The 16,401-nt window shown below is 40.1% G+C and overlaps 1 protein-coding gene across 1 annotated transcript in view; it reads right to left on the reverse strand.

The window, feature by feature from the left end:
• RBBP5 (retinoblastoma binding protein 5) overlaps nucleotides 1–9,919 on the reverse strand; it is a 52,771-nt gene extending 42,852 nt beyond the window's left edge. The window contains exons 1-3 of the mRNA XM_006887985.1: nucleotides 9,852–9,919; nucleotides 5,747–5,772; nucleotides 3,683–3,855 (exon numbers count right to left, since the gene is read on the reverse strand). Coding sequence (XP_006888047.1) covers nucleotides 3,683–3,855; nucleotides 5,747–5,772; nucleotides 9,852–9,870 — 218 coding nt within the window. The 5' untranslated portion in view covers nucleotides 9,871–9,919. The remainder of the gene's footprint in view (nucleotides 1–3,682; nucleotides 3,856–5,746; nucleotides 5,773–9,851) is intronic.
• Nucleotides 9,920–16,401: the final 6,482 nt, after the last annotated feature.

The following is a 16,401-nucleotide window of genomic DNA, read 5'->3' on the forward strand; positions in this document are numbered from 1 at the left end:
TTAGGGCTGTTGTACATAGGGTCACTATGAGTCACAGGCGACTCGATGGCACATAACAACAACAACAACATATGATTAGGTTATTATTGTCATGACAGGAGTCCAGAACGAAGGCTGCATAGTAGGGTGGACTTGGGAGGAAGGACTGTATAACAGTGAAAGTATTTTTCTTTTACTTTTCAAAGAGAAGAGTGAACTGGGGATGAGGGGTGGGCAGGGAGAAAAGTGCAACAATGAATGAATGGAAATCCAAAGTCTCTGTAAACTTTCATTAAAACTAGTAAAAAAAAAGGGAAAAAAAATTGAATTCTGAAATAAAAATTTTGAATTGTGAAAAAAAAAAAACCCATCAAAGTTTACATATATAAAACTCTTAGCCCAGTGGCCTAGTGGCAAGAAGCTGCACTGCAATCAGAGGTACCCGGTTCAATCCACCAGATGCTCTGCTGAAGGAGGAGGAGTAATCTCCTATACTTGTCAGATCCGATTTGATGATACATACACACAAAATACTAAAATTAAATTAAAAAACCCACCTCTTAGCCCAATTCACAGGGCACATTAATAATTACTAGTATCAGATACAATAAGAATGAATGGACAGATTCAGATCTAGGGACAGAGGAAGGTAGGAGGAAGCTAAGGAAATGAAGATATAGGATCAAGTTGAAGTGTGAGTGCTAAAGGTTCAAGCATTTCTCCCCCACAGGCTACAGTGAGGCTCAGGAAGGCAAAGGACCCTTCTTAAGAATATGATCCCTCGGCAAATAGCCCATTGATGCTAAAATTCAGGGTACACACACAAAAGAGGCAGCTGACTACCCCATTTCCAGGAAGGGAAGCAAATGAGCTAAAATTTATGTATTGAAATAAGAGGACCACAGATAAATTAGACATCAAGAGAAACCAATATACGTATTATTTAGATATATGAAGATAGCCATCAGAAGAAACAGTGCTCCCTCCCACCCCTGAGATGGAAGCACACCGGCTGTGTGACAAGACTGGAAATGGGGAAAACAAGGAATAGTTATTGCTGTTCTTTTAGCATCATTAAAGAAAGCAGAAAAAAATGTTAGCTGTCATTTTATTCTTCACTAAATTCTTCTGCACCGAGTAAGTTAAAAACAAGAGGTTATTCCATTTAAAAATATTTATTCTTCAATTTCAAATTCTATCAAGGATTATGCATTGTAGATTTGACAGAAGACAAATATATTTACCAAATCCAATGTGTCATCATCTTAAAAATCCTTACATTCTGTTCCAGCTTCTGTCTACTGTTTGAATTTATTATGTAGCCACCTCAAGAAGGGGACAGTCTGCAAAACAATGAATCTATAGAAATCCAAAGTCCCTATACACGTTAACATTTCAATAATAATAATTTTAAAAAAAGAAGAGGACAGTAAGTGTAAAGAGGGACAGTGCCACTCTTGGTCCCTTAGGGTACTACTGTTGTGATCATTTAAAAAAAGGGAAATATTTATAGTTTCATAAACCTGTATGTGATCAAGTGCTTTTTTGGGGGCTTCAATAAAATTCATTTTTTTTTTTAAAAAAAAGTGGTGTCCAAAGTAAAATTTTTGATGCAAAAGGTTGTTTTAAAGAACAAGAATGGTGCAACAATGAATGAATGGAAATCCAAAATCTCTGTAAATGTTCATTAAAATTAACAAAATAAAATAGAAAAAAAAAAGAACAAGAATGTAATAAGAATATATGTAGCAGCAGATTTTAGTACCATATATTTAATAGAGTGCTCTTAATATCTTTAGTTCAGTGAAGGAACAGGCACACGTGTAATCACTGAAATTGCTGGAATCCATGATAAATCTGCACAAGAATAGACCAGATGCCTGTCAAACTTCGTAACACTCAGATTTTTAAATTCTAAATAAAATGTCAATTATTGAAATTATTCCACAGGCTGTAATTTGCAAATAAACCTACAACTCACAGTGACTCTCCATAGAGTTTCCAAAGCTATAAATCTTAATAGGAGGGGACTGCTCATCTTTCTCCCCTGGAGCAGCTGGTAGATTTGAACCACAGATCTTGTAGCTCACATCACTACATGTGATATGTAACTATTTTATTTGTAAATATCTGTCTTCAAGATTTAAGTAGTCTCAGCAAAAGCCTGATATAGGTCCATACCGTATTACACTGAATTTCTCCCTGCAAAAGTGTGTCAAGGTACAGCATGCATTTAGGGCACATTTAAACTGTAAGAAATTATATTACTAGTGCTTGAATACTTAAATCTGTAAATATTAAAGTACATACATACATTGACACTATATATATATATATATATATATATATACTTAAAGGAGCTCTGGAGGCCTAGTAGCAAGACTCTGGGCTGCAATCCCAAAAGCACATGGTTCGAGGCCACTAACTGTTTTGCAGGAAAAGGATGAGTAATCTCCTCCAGTGTGATTTACTGCCTCTGATAACCCACAGGAGGGTCTGCTATGGATTGGTTCCAAAAGGTCAAAGACTGTAAGTCTTTACTATGGATTGACCCTCAACATCAAGAAAACAAAGATTCTCACCACTGGGACAATCTGCAGCTTCATGATAGATGGAGAGAAGACTCTATAGTACACATCAACAATAACACTTAAATTAGCAAAGATCTAGCCACTATTTCTTCATATTATTGTTGCTGTTTGCCGTTGAGTCGAAGTTGACTCATTGTGACTCTACGAACAAAAGACCTAATGCCTAATGCCGGGAAGCTCTGGTAGCCTAGTGGCAAGGAGCTGCAACTACAATCCTAGAGGCGCACGGTTCGAATCCCCCAGATGCTCTGCCGGGGAAGGAGGGACAATCTCCTCCTGTACCAGTCAGATCTGATTTGATGGTACACTCACACAAAAATAATAAAAAATTTAAAAAAAAAAAAAAAAAAGACCTAATGCCTTTCCATAGCTATCACTGTTTCTCCAAGTTCACAGAGTTTCCAGAGGCATGTGGTTTAGGAAGTGGATGCCACTCCTGCTTCCCAACCAGTTTTATAACTGGGAGCTTCACCATACACTGTCCACATTGAGAAGCCATTCTGCTATTTGATATCCTCATGGCACAAGGTTCAGCATCACAGCAAACCCAGGTTACCTCATACAGCACACTGACAAAGAGTACAATTAAATAACTGTTACTGTTGTTAGGTGTCATCAAGTTGACTGCCCCTAAGAACAGCATATTGGAATCTTGCCCCATTCTGTACCATCCTCATCATGTTCAACATGGTACAACTAAATGTAGCATCTTTAATGATGAGACTTTATGTAATTTAGAATCATGATGGCTCTTTTCTACCTACAATAATAGTAAGAAGTAACTTTTTCTTTTTTAATTTTTCTAGCATTCTTTATTGTACATACTTATGGATAAAATTCAGAAAGACTTGAAGTATTTAGGTGGCCAAGTGGTAAGGAGTTGCACTGTCAACCCAAAGGCAAGTGGACAGTAGGAAGTAACTTTTAATATTTGTGGAGAGTAAGTATATAAACCAACCCACTACCTTTCTTTTTTGAGTTTACAAAGAAAAAGATATCAGCTAAAATAAACAGTGTGGCTGGTAATACAGTCACTTTCTTTCTTGACACAAACTCATTAACTTATCACGAGTATAAAATCTTCCTATTATTAGCAGAAAAAAATTCCTTACCATAAAGAACAGACTGGATGGATATGTGCACTAATTATTTTAGCAATGCCTCTTGTCAAGAAGTCCCAGATGACAATTCGGCCATCATTACAGCCAACTGCAAGTAGTGTGCCCCACCTGTTGAAGGTGCAAGTAAGGGCCATGCTGATACAGTCCAAAGTCCCATCTGCTTCCTAAAGATGAAAATGAATACAATAAGGACAACAGCGAAGCGTCCAATTTACTTCTTAGAGAGGTCTCTATCAGTAACAACCTGTCTCGAGTTTAAACTGTAACGTATACCAAAACTAAGACGTATTGCGACGGGAAAGTCTGCTATTAGGGACCTCTCCAAAGTACTGAAGAGCAATGGTGTCTCTCTGGAGACTAAGGTATGTCTGATACAGGCCATGGTCTTTGCAATCACTTGTTATACATCAGAGAGTTGGACAATGACTAAGGAAGATAGAAGGAGAATGAATCGATGCCTTTGAGCTGTGGTGCTGGAGAAGAGTATTGAGGATACCATGGACTGCTAGGAAAACAGATTCATCCAGGAGAGGGGTAAACCAGGTGGCTCCTTGAAGGCAAGGATTCTGACGCTCCGTCTAACATACTTTGGACATACTGTAAGGAGGGACAGGTCCTTGGAGAGGGACATCTTGCTTGGGAGAGTGGAGGGTAGGCGCAAGAGGGGAAGGCCCTCCCTCTATGAGGTGGACTGATTCAGTGACGGGGGTAATGGGGATGGGTGTGTCGGAGACAGTTTGATTGGCACAGGACAGAGCAGAATTCAGGGCTGTTGTACATAGGGTCGCTATGAGTCACAAGCGACTCAATGACACATAACAACAACAACATATCAAAACTATTTCTATGTGTCCTTTTATACCAATTATGGTTTAATTACGAGGACATAAAAAACCAACAGAAGAATTAGAAGATTGTGCATGATTCCTTACATAGCCATATAATTTTTGAAAAACAGTGTGGAGGGCAAATGAGGAAACTATAACAGAAGTCATTTAAATAATTTAATTCATTGGCCCAGAAACCAAACTTTTTGGAAATTGGCCTATATGTGTAACATATCATAGCTACACTGAAGGGGAGGGCAGAGCTGCCCCAGGAGGTTTGCAAAGCTGCAGCCTTTATGGAAGTAGACTGCCTGCCCCTTCCTTCTCCCAAAGAGCAACCTGTGGGTTCAAGCTGCTGATCGTTGGGTTAACAGCAGAGCACTTGATCACTACATAACCAGGGCTCTTATGCACAACTAAGGGAAATAAAATTATTTTACATCAATATTAAGACATTTCAAACAACCATAATAATGTGCTTAAATATCTTCAAATATAGGGAACGCTAGTGGCCAAGTGGTAAGAAGATGTGCTGCAATTCCAAAGGCATACGGTTCTAATCTACCAGCTGCTCCACAGGAAAAAGACGGATAATCTCCTCCCATGCAATATACAGTCTGAAAATCCACTGGAGGGTCAGCTGTGGGTTGGTTCCAACTCAATGCTATACAACAACAATAAATATATTCAAGTGTATAATACACTTTCACATTTCAAAAAGTAGAATACATATAACATGTAAACTACGACAGAAAAAACAAATCAAAATTAGGAAAACCTATGTACAGACAAAGGCCTCGTATTTTTTTTTTTAAGTTACCTTTTTAAATGTAGAGATAAATGAACTACGGCTGTTGTTGTATACCATCAAGTCAGAACTGACCCACAGCTGACCCTCTGGCAGGTTTCAGACAGTTAATTGCATAGGAGGAGACTGCCCATCATCCATATCTCGTGGAGCAGCTGGTGGATTCAAATCATGTGCCTTCAGGATTGTAGCACAGCTTCTTGCCAGTAAGCCACCAGTGCTCCCTAAATGAACTATACAAGGTTTAAACTGTTACAATAAGAGATCAAGCCAAAGCTACCTAGTCACTTAATTTCTCATGACAGCAAAAAGTGTTATCACCTTGGTGTCAAAAATCAAGGCTCAAAATGCATTTTCTCTCAAACATAAACACTACGTAATTATCATGTTCCTAAAATAACAACAATGTCGTGTTCTTACCTCTGGATAGTTCTGCCCAAAGGACTCTGCAACAAAGCAAAGAAAGAGAATTGATGGAGCAATTGCAACATACTAGGGATTATACAATCTGAACAGTAGAGAGTAGCAGTTCACAAAGTATGGGGTCCCGGCCTAAGAGGCCCTTGCAGAGGCTCCTAGAAGCCAAGGCTATTTTCATCAGAATTGTAAAACAGTATTCACTCTCATTCTCTCCTAAGGATACAGATGACTTCTGCAGAGGTTACACGACCTGTGATATGGCAATAGACTAAATTCAGAAACAGAAATATGAACCCAGCCAAATTTTACAAATGTACACACGAAGGACATTTGTAATTATTTGTAAAATAATTATCATCCTTCTCACTAAACATTCTTTGCTTTGTTGTTGTTGACTGCCTTAGAGTGGACCATGACTCATAGCAACTCTGTGAACAAAAGACCTGAAGCCTTTCGAAAACTATCATTTCTCAAAGTTCATAGAGTTTCCAGAGGCATGTTGTTTAGGAAGTGGATACCACTCCTGCTTCCATGTCTTTGCTTTACAAGGTAGTTATTTTTCATAAGAGCACGTTATTTCTATAAACCATTAATAGGCTTACAATGGTGACAGGTTTTTTTTTACAATGGTGACATTTAAATAACAAGTTTCAAATATTTCTCACTTTTAATTTCTAAATTAGTAAGCGGGGAAAGATAAAAGCCACATAAACAAAAATGATTTGAAATTCTGAAGTTTTCAAGAGTAGACAGGGGTCCTAAGACCAAAATTCTGAAAAGTGCAGCCATATCCCAGTCAAGCAATATTCATGCTTTTGGACTGTTGACAATTTATTTCCATATTTACTACAATGAAGCAAAAGGAAATGTAAGAATCAAATTAACCACATTATATAAAGCTCCAGCCACTCTTTGAAACCTTTCAGATAAACCATTTAGACTGTAACACAGTCTACCAGTTTATTAAATACTCAATTCTCAAAATTAATTTCCTGAGCAAATAACACTTTGCCCAAATTCCTAAATGTATTTCCTATATTAAATGCTATTTGTACAAGAAAAACTATTTCAAGCTACATGGAGAAGATAACAGAAATCTAACTTTGGCAGCCATACTATTTTTTGTCAGTATTTATTTACATAATTCCCTTAATATTTTATTACAGTGGTTTTTAAATTATGCTTGAGAGCTAAGGGTCGAAGGAAGGTGCTTTAAAGATCAAGCATTCAAATAAAAATTAAAAGGAAGACTGGAGCTTTAAAAAAGGATATGAAAATTAATTTTATTGCATTTTGCCCATATTTTACAAAACTAGTGAAAATGTTAAAAACTCATTTTTATAAGGTTAAATTTTAAAAAAAAATTAAAAATACAGTGCCAAACAACACAGATTTCAAATGAGACATCCCAGAGACAAAGGAGGAGGATGGACAGATAATGAAGGCAAGGACTATCTAAAAAGAATGGATGATTAGGCAAGTATATCTATGATAATTATCAATTTGGCAAGATGTGCATTATAAAGTGAATTGGGTAGTGGCAAGAAGCTGCACTGCAATCCCAGAGGCACACAGTTCAAATCCATCAGATGCTCTGCTGGGAAAGGAGGGACAATCTCCTCCTGTATCAGTCAGATCCGATTTGACGGTACGTACACACACACACACACACATAATTAAAAAATTTTAAAAAAAAAAACACAAAAGAAACAAAACTCCATGAAAAAAAAAAAAAGTGAATTGGGGGAGAGGGAAAGAGGAAAACGTGAATCAATGAATGACTAAAAACCCAAGCTTTCTGTAAACTTTCACTAAAATCACAGTAAAATAAAATTAAAAATATATACATATACATCAGAAGGCAACACAGTGGACATCCTGGGCCACGAAGCAAGAAAGCTGAGCATTCTGGAGCAGTCTCCCTGCTGACAAAATGAGAAATCATGATGAAGCGAGGTCTGCTGACCCACAGGGTCTGCACACCTTCATGTTATCTTCAGGCCAAGGTGTCCTGGAGGTGCAGGGGAATCTGTGGGCACTTACTGGCAGAGCTAAAGGGCATTGTTAACTCTTGCCCAAGAAAGGCAGAAACTAAGGTAAGGATGAAGACCAGAGGCAGACTTGTACATAGTGCCATCTTGATCAAAGAAAATGTATTCCGAGTCATTTCTGTTCCTGAACCTGTTAGTATTCTAATAAATCCCCTATCCAATGGGTTTCTAAGATTGTAAATGAATCTCTGTGGGAGAAGATGGCTTCATCTTTCTCTCATAATAACTGGTGGATTCAAACTTCTGACCTTTCAGTTAGCAGTCCTAAACATAACACACACTGCCACCAAGGCTCCTTAGTAAACCCCTTAATTGTGAATACTGTCTGTCACTTCTGTGTGACCACTGCAATGAACTCAGCAGAGACGTAAAAGTGAAAAAGAAAAGAACAGCTGGTGTCAGAGGTGGTAAAAAGGCTGAAAAGGAAGAGGCAGGTCTAACTTCCACTTCATAGGGATCAACTTTTACAAGATCATCACACAAAAATCAATATGCTTTCTTCACACTGAGAACTCTGAAAAGGAAACTCAGGAAAATAGTATCACTTATCACAGCCCCTAAAAAAAAATAAGATTAAAAAAAAAAAAGATACTCATTTAAGTAATAAACTAACTAGGGGCATCAAAATAGGTGGTTTAGTGTATAGTGTGTTAGACTACTAACTGAAAGGCCAACAGTTCAAATCCACTAGCTAGTTTGCCGAAGACAGACAAGCAGTCTCCTCTCTTAAAGTCTCAGAAATCCAGCTGCTGTTGTTTCTATGTGCTGCTGAGTCAACTACAATTTACAGCAATCCCAAGAACAGATCTGAACCATTCTCTATCCTGCACCATCCTCAACACCTGTGATATACTCAAGTCCACTGTTGCAGTCACTGTACCAATCTATCTTATGATCTTCCTCTCTTTCTCTGATCCTCAGTTAACTCTCAGCCTTAACTGCCATACAACTGGCGTCTATCACTTCCATGCCAAACCAGATTCTGCCCTACCTCCACATGTATAAAGAAAAGGCACTTAAAACAACGTCTAACTCATATTAAGTACTATATAATTTATTAGGATTACTATTATTATTCATGACCATTTATTCTTTCTTACTGAGCTCTAGTAGCCTAGTGGATAGGGAGTTGTGCTGCCAACCCAGAGACATGCAGTTCGAATCCAACAAATACTACTCAGGAGAAAGATGAGCAAGCATCGTTCAGTGATTTACAGTGTTTGAAAATCCACTGAAGGGTCAACTGTGAGTCTGTTCTGACTGGACAGCAATGAGTTTTATTTAAAGCCTTGATTCCTAAAGACAGAAAGTCATTTAGAGATTCTTGAATACTTTTCCAGACATCTTTGGATCACCATGCTAAATTTCACCTAAGGAAAACTCAGAAAGTTCTACAGCTTTTAAACGAGCTGGGGTAAAGGCAAGGAGGAAATAACAACCAGAGAAGGACAAGACAAATAAATGCCTCAGCCGTTCACACTTCAGTATTTTACCCCATCGTCCCTGGTATTTAAGTAGGAAGTTCTGCTAACAGAATGTCCATGCCATGTATGCCATTAAGTTGCCTGGTGTCTTCTACACCCTCCCCTCTTCGTTTCGTCTCATCAATTCAAAGAGGTACTGCTACCTAAATATTTCTAAATTTTCATCCTTAGATATTCACGTCTACGAAAGAATTTAGCCTGCCCAAGCATTCACTGTTCTGCAAAGTCTTAGCTTCAGCTCAAGTCTCACTTTTCTTCAGGTTTCTTCTCCAACAACTTTTGCCCCGTCTGTTGTGGGAAACCTCTGCAACCTGCACTACTTGCAAACAGAATTCAGTCGCACGCAGGTTAACCCTTCGCTCCACAACTAATCTGATAGCGGCCTCGGTTACGACAGTACGCTTCATACTCTGCTCAGGCAGGAGCTGGGCTTCTGCTGAGGCTGTTTCACATCAAGGACGCCGGATGAGTAGACCTACTCCCCCAAGGTTGCAGCCCTGCGCCTCTTCCCGAGTTCCTTCCTTTCCAGGGCCAAAGTACTCTCTAAGCGGCAATCATAACCTTCCTCACCCAGCAACTCGAGGTTCATGCCTGCGGACTCGGGCCGCCTCTACTCTCCGCTCCGGTAGCAACGCCTTCCCCCCCAACCTGCTTGCAAGGCCCGCGTCTAAGGAGGGAAGAGTATTGCGAATAAACAGGCGCAAGCACCGGAGACTTTCGGTCCTAGAAGGCCCTCTGCTTCCGCTTTCTTTCCCCCGCCTTCCCTATTCATCTCAACTCGGCTATCCAAAAATATGCCTAACTAGAAAAAAAATAAAACGAACTTAAATACATTTGATTAAGATATTTTTTGATAGATAAAAGTTGTATCATTACTCGGTAATTTAAAAAGTGCAAGAGTTTAACGCAGTTTTTCTCAGGATGATGTAAATTAGCTAGAAATTTCAGGCAGGTAATTTGACTACTAAACCTCGCTATGTTATGTGTTCACCAGAATCAGCCCGTCAGGCTGCATGAGATTCAGCGTAAAAGGTTCCGGGCAAGCTGGGTTGACGTAGGAAAGCGGGAAATTTCCGCCCGCAGTGCTCAGTGTGTAATGCTGGGACGCTGTCTAGGCTTACGCTCATTTGGTATGCAGGCTAATTCTTCTAAATCTATTTCAGTCTTGTGAAAATTATTTCACATTTGCAAGTAGATGTTACTGATCCCTCAGAAACGAATTCTGTACGCTTCACAGGGTTTTTATCTTCAAGACAGCGTTGGTAGGACACGGTGACAATGAGATGGAAAGAGAAGTGGACTTAGTCTACGTAATTCAGCAATAGTAGGTCAGCTGATGGTAACTGGAAAAGGGGATGTTCTATGTGAACAAGTTCCAGAAGGTACATTAGAGACTGGATTAAGCGGACTAAAGTAAAAAAATTAAGAAAAGTGGAGGCTCGCTGAGGAAAGTAGAAATTGCGCTAGATTCCTGCGTGGATTTAATGTTTGGGCAACATTTCATCCTCAGTAACTCGGGTTTCTTAGAAGTAAATTGTTGTTGACAGGTGTCATCAAGTCAACTATGACTCTTAGCAACACTATGAAAAACAGATCTGAACCTTGCTCTATTCTGCATTGTCATTATCTCTGCTGTGCGCGAGCCCATTATTTTAAAAGCACAGTATCTATGAAATAGAATAAAGCGAAGAAACTAAAATGATGTATACTTATAAAGGCAGCTACTGAAAGAGGGTGCATAGATCTGTGTGTTGAGGGTGAGGAGGGGAAATGTAAGTCTTCTTACTTAGCCTGAAGCAACTTGTACCTGCCATTCAAACCTTATGTTAGCAGGGAGAGTTTAGTTCTTCAATAGACGGGGAAAGACTTGCACAGATTTGATAGACTTAAAGACTTGCATAGATTCTCCCTAATGTAAGTGAGCTGCTACTAACCTTTCCTCCAGGTAGAAGCCTGGATTCTCTAAGTAGAGCACCTTCTGGATTCCGATTCTCTAAGTAGAGCACCTTCTACTCAACCTGGATTTGGTCGCAGTTGCTTAAAATCACAGGGATGATGGTGGGATCCAAAGGGTGCTTTTGACATTCCAAGAATCTGACCCAATGACTCTCTTGATGTTGGAATTCCTGGTTATGGTTATTGCTGTTGTTATATGCCATCGAGTCACCTGCAACTCATAATGACTCTTTGCACAACAGCTCTGAAACCTGTCCAATCCTGAGCCAGTCTCACAGACTCTGATACACCTAATCCTATTGCCCCAGTTACTGTATCAATCCATTTCATCCCATGTCTTCCTCTCCTGTGCTTTCCTTCACCCTTCAGAGTATGATGTCCTTTTCCAAGGATCAGTCCCTCTTTTTTTTTAATTATTAAATTTTATTAGTTTTAATGAACATTTACAGGGATTTTGGGTTTTCATTCCTTCATTGCTGCACCATTCTCTCTACCCTCCTCCCCAGTTTGTTCTTCTTCCCCTGCCATCCGAATGTCTGTTTTAATTGTCCAATTGCCACAGTGCTTGTCAAAGTCAGTTCTGATTAATCTCCTTTGTCGGTGTGTCCTTTGCCATTCCCTATCACTCCTCCCTGAGAGAGACTTCACCCTGATTCATAAGGGAAAGGGGATGGCGTATTCTCTTAGCTACTTCCTGCTGAAAAGGGACGCTGTGGGTTTCAGGGTGAAGATCTTCTCTCACTACTCTAAAGGGCCCCTTTGGCAGTAGGAAACACATAGACTATTATGGAGATTGATTTTGGAATTTAGATGCACTCTTATTGATTGGATCGGTCCCTCTTGACCTCGTGACCAAAGTATGTGAGAGAGAGCTTCAAAATCCTAGCCTCCAAGGAGAAGTTTAACTTTCACCATCTCCAAGAAAGAGCTGTTTGTTCTCTTGTTGGTCCATCGTATGTTCAAGACTCTTCTCCAGCACCACAACTCAAAGCCACTGATTCTTCTTCTGTCATCCCTAGTCATTGTCCGGTTCTCTGAGGCATAGCAAGTAATTGAGAAGACTGTAGACTGGATTAGGTGTACCTTAGTTTCCAGACTGACATCATTGCTTGTCAGTACTCCAGAAAAGTCCCTGACCATAGATTTTCCCAGTGCAGTTAGTCCTTTGATTTCCTGTCTGCTGGTGCCAAGAGTGTAGAAACACTTGGAAAAAAAAAAAACAAAACAAAACACAAACCATCCTCACGTGTCCCTCCTGCAAGATTCTGGACTAATGGCACCATCTCCCTAAAGAACTCCTGAGCATCAGAATGTCTGAGTATTGGGGAGGTTCTATGACACCAAGGTTGGACAATGACTAAGGATGACAAAAGAAGAATAGATGCCTTCAAGTTGTGCTGGCGAAGAGTCTTGGACTGCCAAGAAAACAAATAGGTCTGTCTTGCAGAGGGTGAAATCAAGTCTCTCCTTGGGGGCTAGAATTTGGAAGCTCTGCCTCAGTTACTTTGGGCATGTGGTCAGGAGAGACCAGTCCTTGGAGAAGGACATCATGCTCAGGAGAGGAAGACCCCAGAGGAGATGGATTGATAAAGTAACTGGGCAATGGGAGTTGGTGTGTCAGAATTAGTTAGACTGGCTCAGGACAGGGAAGGGTTCAGAGCTGCTGTACATATAGGGTCACTATACATCGCAGGTGACTCAATGGCACATAACAACAATAACATACTATGACAGGTTTGGAAGCAGGACTGGCATCCACTTCCTAAATAACATGCTTCTGAAAACTCTAAGAACTTTAATAAATGTTGATAGTTGTAGAGGGGCTTCAGGCCTTTTGTTTATAGGGTCGCTATGAGTCGGGCTCGACTTGAAGGCATTCAACAACAACAACAGCAACTCTAGAAGCAACTTGTGGTGCCACCAAAATCAATGGCCAAGACATGAAAACTTTCTGAGAAAATGTGCTCTCTTGACTACAACTTGCCCTTTTAATTAATCAAATTATAGATTTGATATAGGGTTTGGATTGGGGATAGGAAGATTGGAGAGGAAGAGATCGTCAATTTTTAAAGGATTTTAACTTGAAGAGGGGCACTGACAACACAGTAAATTTATATTGTCACTATGCCCAACCAGACAATGTAGAACGGATAAAAACTTTAATCTTTGTTACACACTGACGTCAATAAGCCTTGTTGTTGTTGTTGTTGTTAGGTGCCGTCGAGTTGTAGACAACTCATAGCGACCCTATGAACGAAAGGCCTGAGCACTGTTCATACATAGAGTTTCCGGAGGCAAACCATTTCGGAAGTGGATGCCACTCCTGCTTCCAGGCTTGATTTAGTGGGGAAGCTCCAGCCAACACTGTCCACCATGGGTAACCATTACCATGTTTGGCACATCAGTATCACAGTGTTCAGCATCACAACAACCACGAGTTACCTCTATACAGCAATATACAGACCAGTGCTATACCACCTAGAAGAATGTTTGACAGGAAAGCAATTTGAACCCAGCCTGAGGGCCGCAGATTACAATCACCCACCTTCGGCTTGGTAGCATAACTTCTTTCCACTAGACCAACGTAGCTCTCTGTCGTCGTTGTTGTTGTTTGATGCCATCGAGTCATAGACAACTCATAGTGACCCTATGAATGAAAGGCCTGAGCACTGTTCATACATAGAGTTTCCGGAGGCAAGCCATTTCAGAAGTGGATACCGCTTCTGCTTCCAGGCAATAAGCCTTAGCCAGAGTTTTTTAAATAAGGCATATTTACTAGACACGTGGCTAGTGTTGCACTGCACTGAAGGCACTGGCAAAAAAATAAGACCCCAGGAATTGATGAGATACCAGGTGGCATGTTTCAACAAACAGATGCATCCCAGGATATGCTCACCAGACTGTCCCAAGAAATCTGGCCAACTCACTGGAATGGATCCATATTTTTTTTTCCATTCTCAAAGAAAGGTGATTCAACAGAATGAGAAAATTGAAAACTAGAAAATCTTATGAACAATAGAGCACTTAGAGTAGACTAGCAGATATGGTAACGGAGGCTGAGTCCTCAAATATGGAAACACAAAGGAGGAGGAACAGTTGTAAACAGACACTAGTGACTGGAATGTGGAAATGTGAGAAGCATGAATGATGAGTGTAGAAAAATTGGACATTTTAAAGAAAAGAAATGGAATATATAAATATTAATACACTAGGTATTGGTGAGTTTCTGATGAAGATATAGGACTGAATGTCCCGTCTGTCCTGGGTAGGCTGGTTGTTAACAAAGCTGAGAGGATCCTGGGAGAATGGGGTACCTGAAGGGGGGGCAAGACAGTGGTCTCAGCTTTCTGCCACGTGTGATGTGCTGGGATTCTTGTCACAAATTAGGGCGCAAAATTTGAAACCAGACTCCAGCTCTGTGCCAGGAGCTGATTGTGGAACAGATCATCAACTACTCATATGTAAGTCCAAATTAAATCTAAAGAAGGTCAAATCAAATCCACAAGATTAAATATTTGACTTGAGGCTATGTCACCTGAATTTAAAAACCAATTCAGGAACAAATTTGAGGCCTTGAATGAAGCCTAGATGAGCTGTGGGAAGATAATAACATTATTATCCAGGAAGAATGCAAAAGGTCATTACAAAGACAGAAGAAGAAAGCAAAATGGATGTCAGAAGAGACTGAATATTGCACTAGAGCACTAAGAAACCAAAGCAAAGGAATGGAATAGAAGTGAGTGGAATAGAAGATTTCAAAGTGCAGCATAGGAAGACACAATAAAGTATTATAATGAAACTTGAAAGAGTCTGGAGTGCAAAAATCTAAAAGGCTGAACTCACTTGGCGTTTCTTAAGCTGAAGGAACTGAAGAAAAAGTCAAGCCTTGAGTTGCAATACTATGTGCAGAATATGAAATGATCAAGGAAGCACTAAAAGAAGGAAAGATAGAAGGAGTATACAGAGTCACTGTACCAAAAAGTATTGACTGACACAGAAGAATTTCAAGAAACAACATATGATCAGCGGGCAATGGTGATGAAGGAAGTTCAAACTGCTCTGAAGGACCTGGCAAAAATAAAGCCCTAGGAATTGGTGGCATACTGATTTTCATACTTCAACAACTATATGATGTCCTAGAGATGATCATCACATTGTGTCAAGAAATCTGGAGGACAACTACCTGGCCAACTGACTAGAAGAGATCCATTTTTATTCATATATGTATATAAAATATCTGTCAGAGTGTGTAAATAATCAAACAGTATGGTTCTGCCCACAAAATGCCCCTCAAAGGATATCCAATCATATGTATGAAAATTCAAGAGTGTTTATTAAATTCCACATGTGGAGACTTTCTCACTAAGTATGAAGGTAGCAAGGGAAAAAAGCCCTGAGTCCCCCTCCACAATTGCTTTTATGGCTTTCCCGAGTGCCACTGTCTGGGCGGGGAGATTGAGATCATGGTTGGTGGGCCAGGGGATCAGTCATGTGGGTTGGCTTTTGACAGGCTGGCTACTTTGCCCACCTTTACTCTTTTTGTGTCACTAGACCCTAGTTAATTCTTTACTTTGCAAGGACAGATAGGACTTTACCCAGGGCATTTGTGTTTGCCTTAAGCTAAGAATTTTTTTATGGCCCTCTTCTGCTTCTGGTATTAACGGGGGTTTATAATGCAACCCTGCTTGCTGAAACTGAGGAGGACCTGAAGCGCTTGCTGCAAAGGGCCAAGGACTGCAGCCTCCAATATGGATTGAGGCTCAATGTCAAGAAGACAAACATTCTCACCACTGGGCCAATTGGCAGCATCAGGATGGATGGTGAAGAGATTGAGATTGTACACAGCTTTAGTTTGCTTGGCTCCACAGTCAACACTCTTGGCACCAGCAGCCAGGAAATTAGAAGATGTATTGCCATGGGAAAGTCTGCTGTTACGGACCTCTCCAAAATACTGAAGAGCAATGGTGTCTCTTTTGAGACTAAGGTACATCTGATACAGGCCATGGTCTTTGCTATCACTTGTTATGCATCAGAGAGTTGGACAATGACTAAGGAGTATAGAAGGAGAATTGATGCCTTTGAGCTGTGGTGCTGGAGAAGAGTATTGAGGGTACCATGGACTGCTAGGAAAACAAACAGATTCATCCTGGAAAGGATCAAACTG

The sequence above is a fragment of the Elephantulus edwardii genome, unplaced genomic scaffold, assembly GCF_000299155.1.
Source record: "Elephantulus edwardii isolate Elephantulus edwardi_28Jun2011 unplaced genomic scaffold, EleEdw1.0 scaffold00063, whole genome shotgun sequence".
In the NCBI taxonomy this organism is placed as follows: Eukaryota; Metazoa; Chordata; class Mammalia; order Macroscelidea; family Macroscelididae; genus Elephantulus; species Elephantulus edwardii.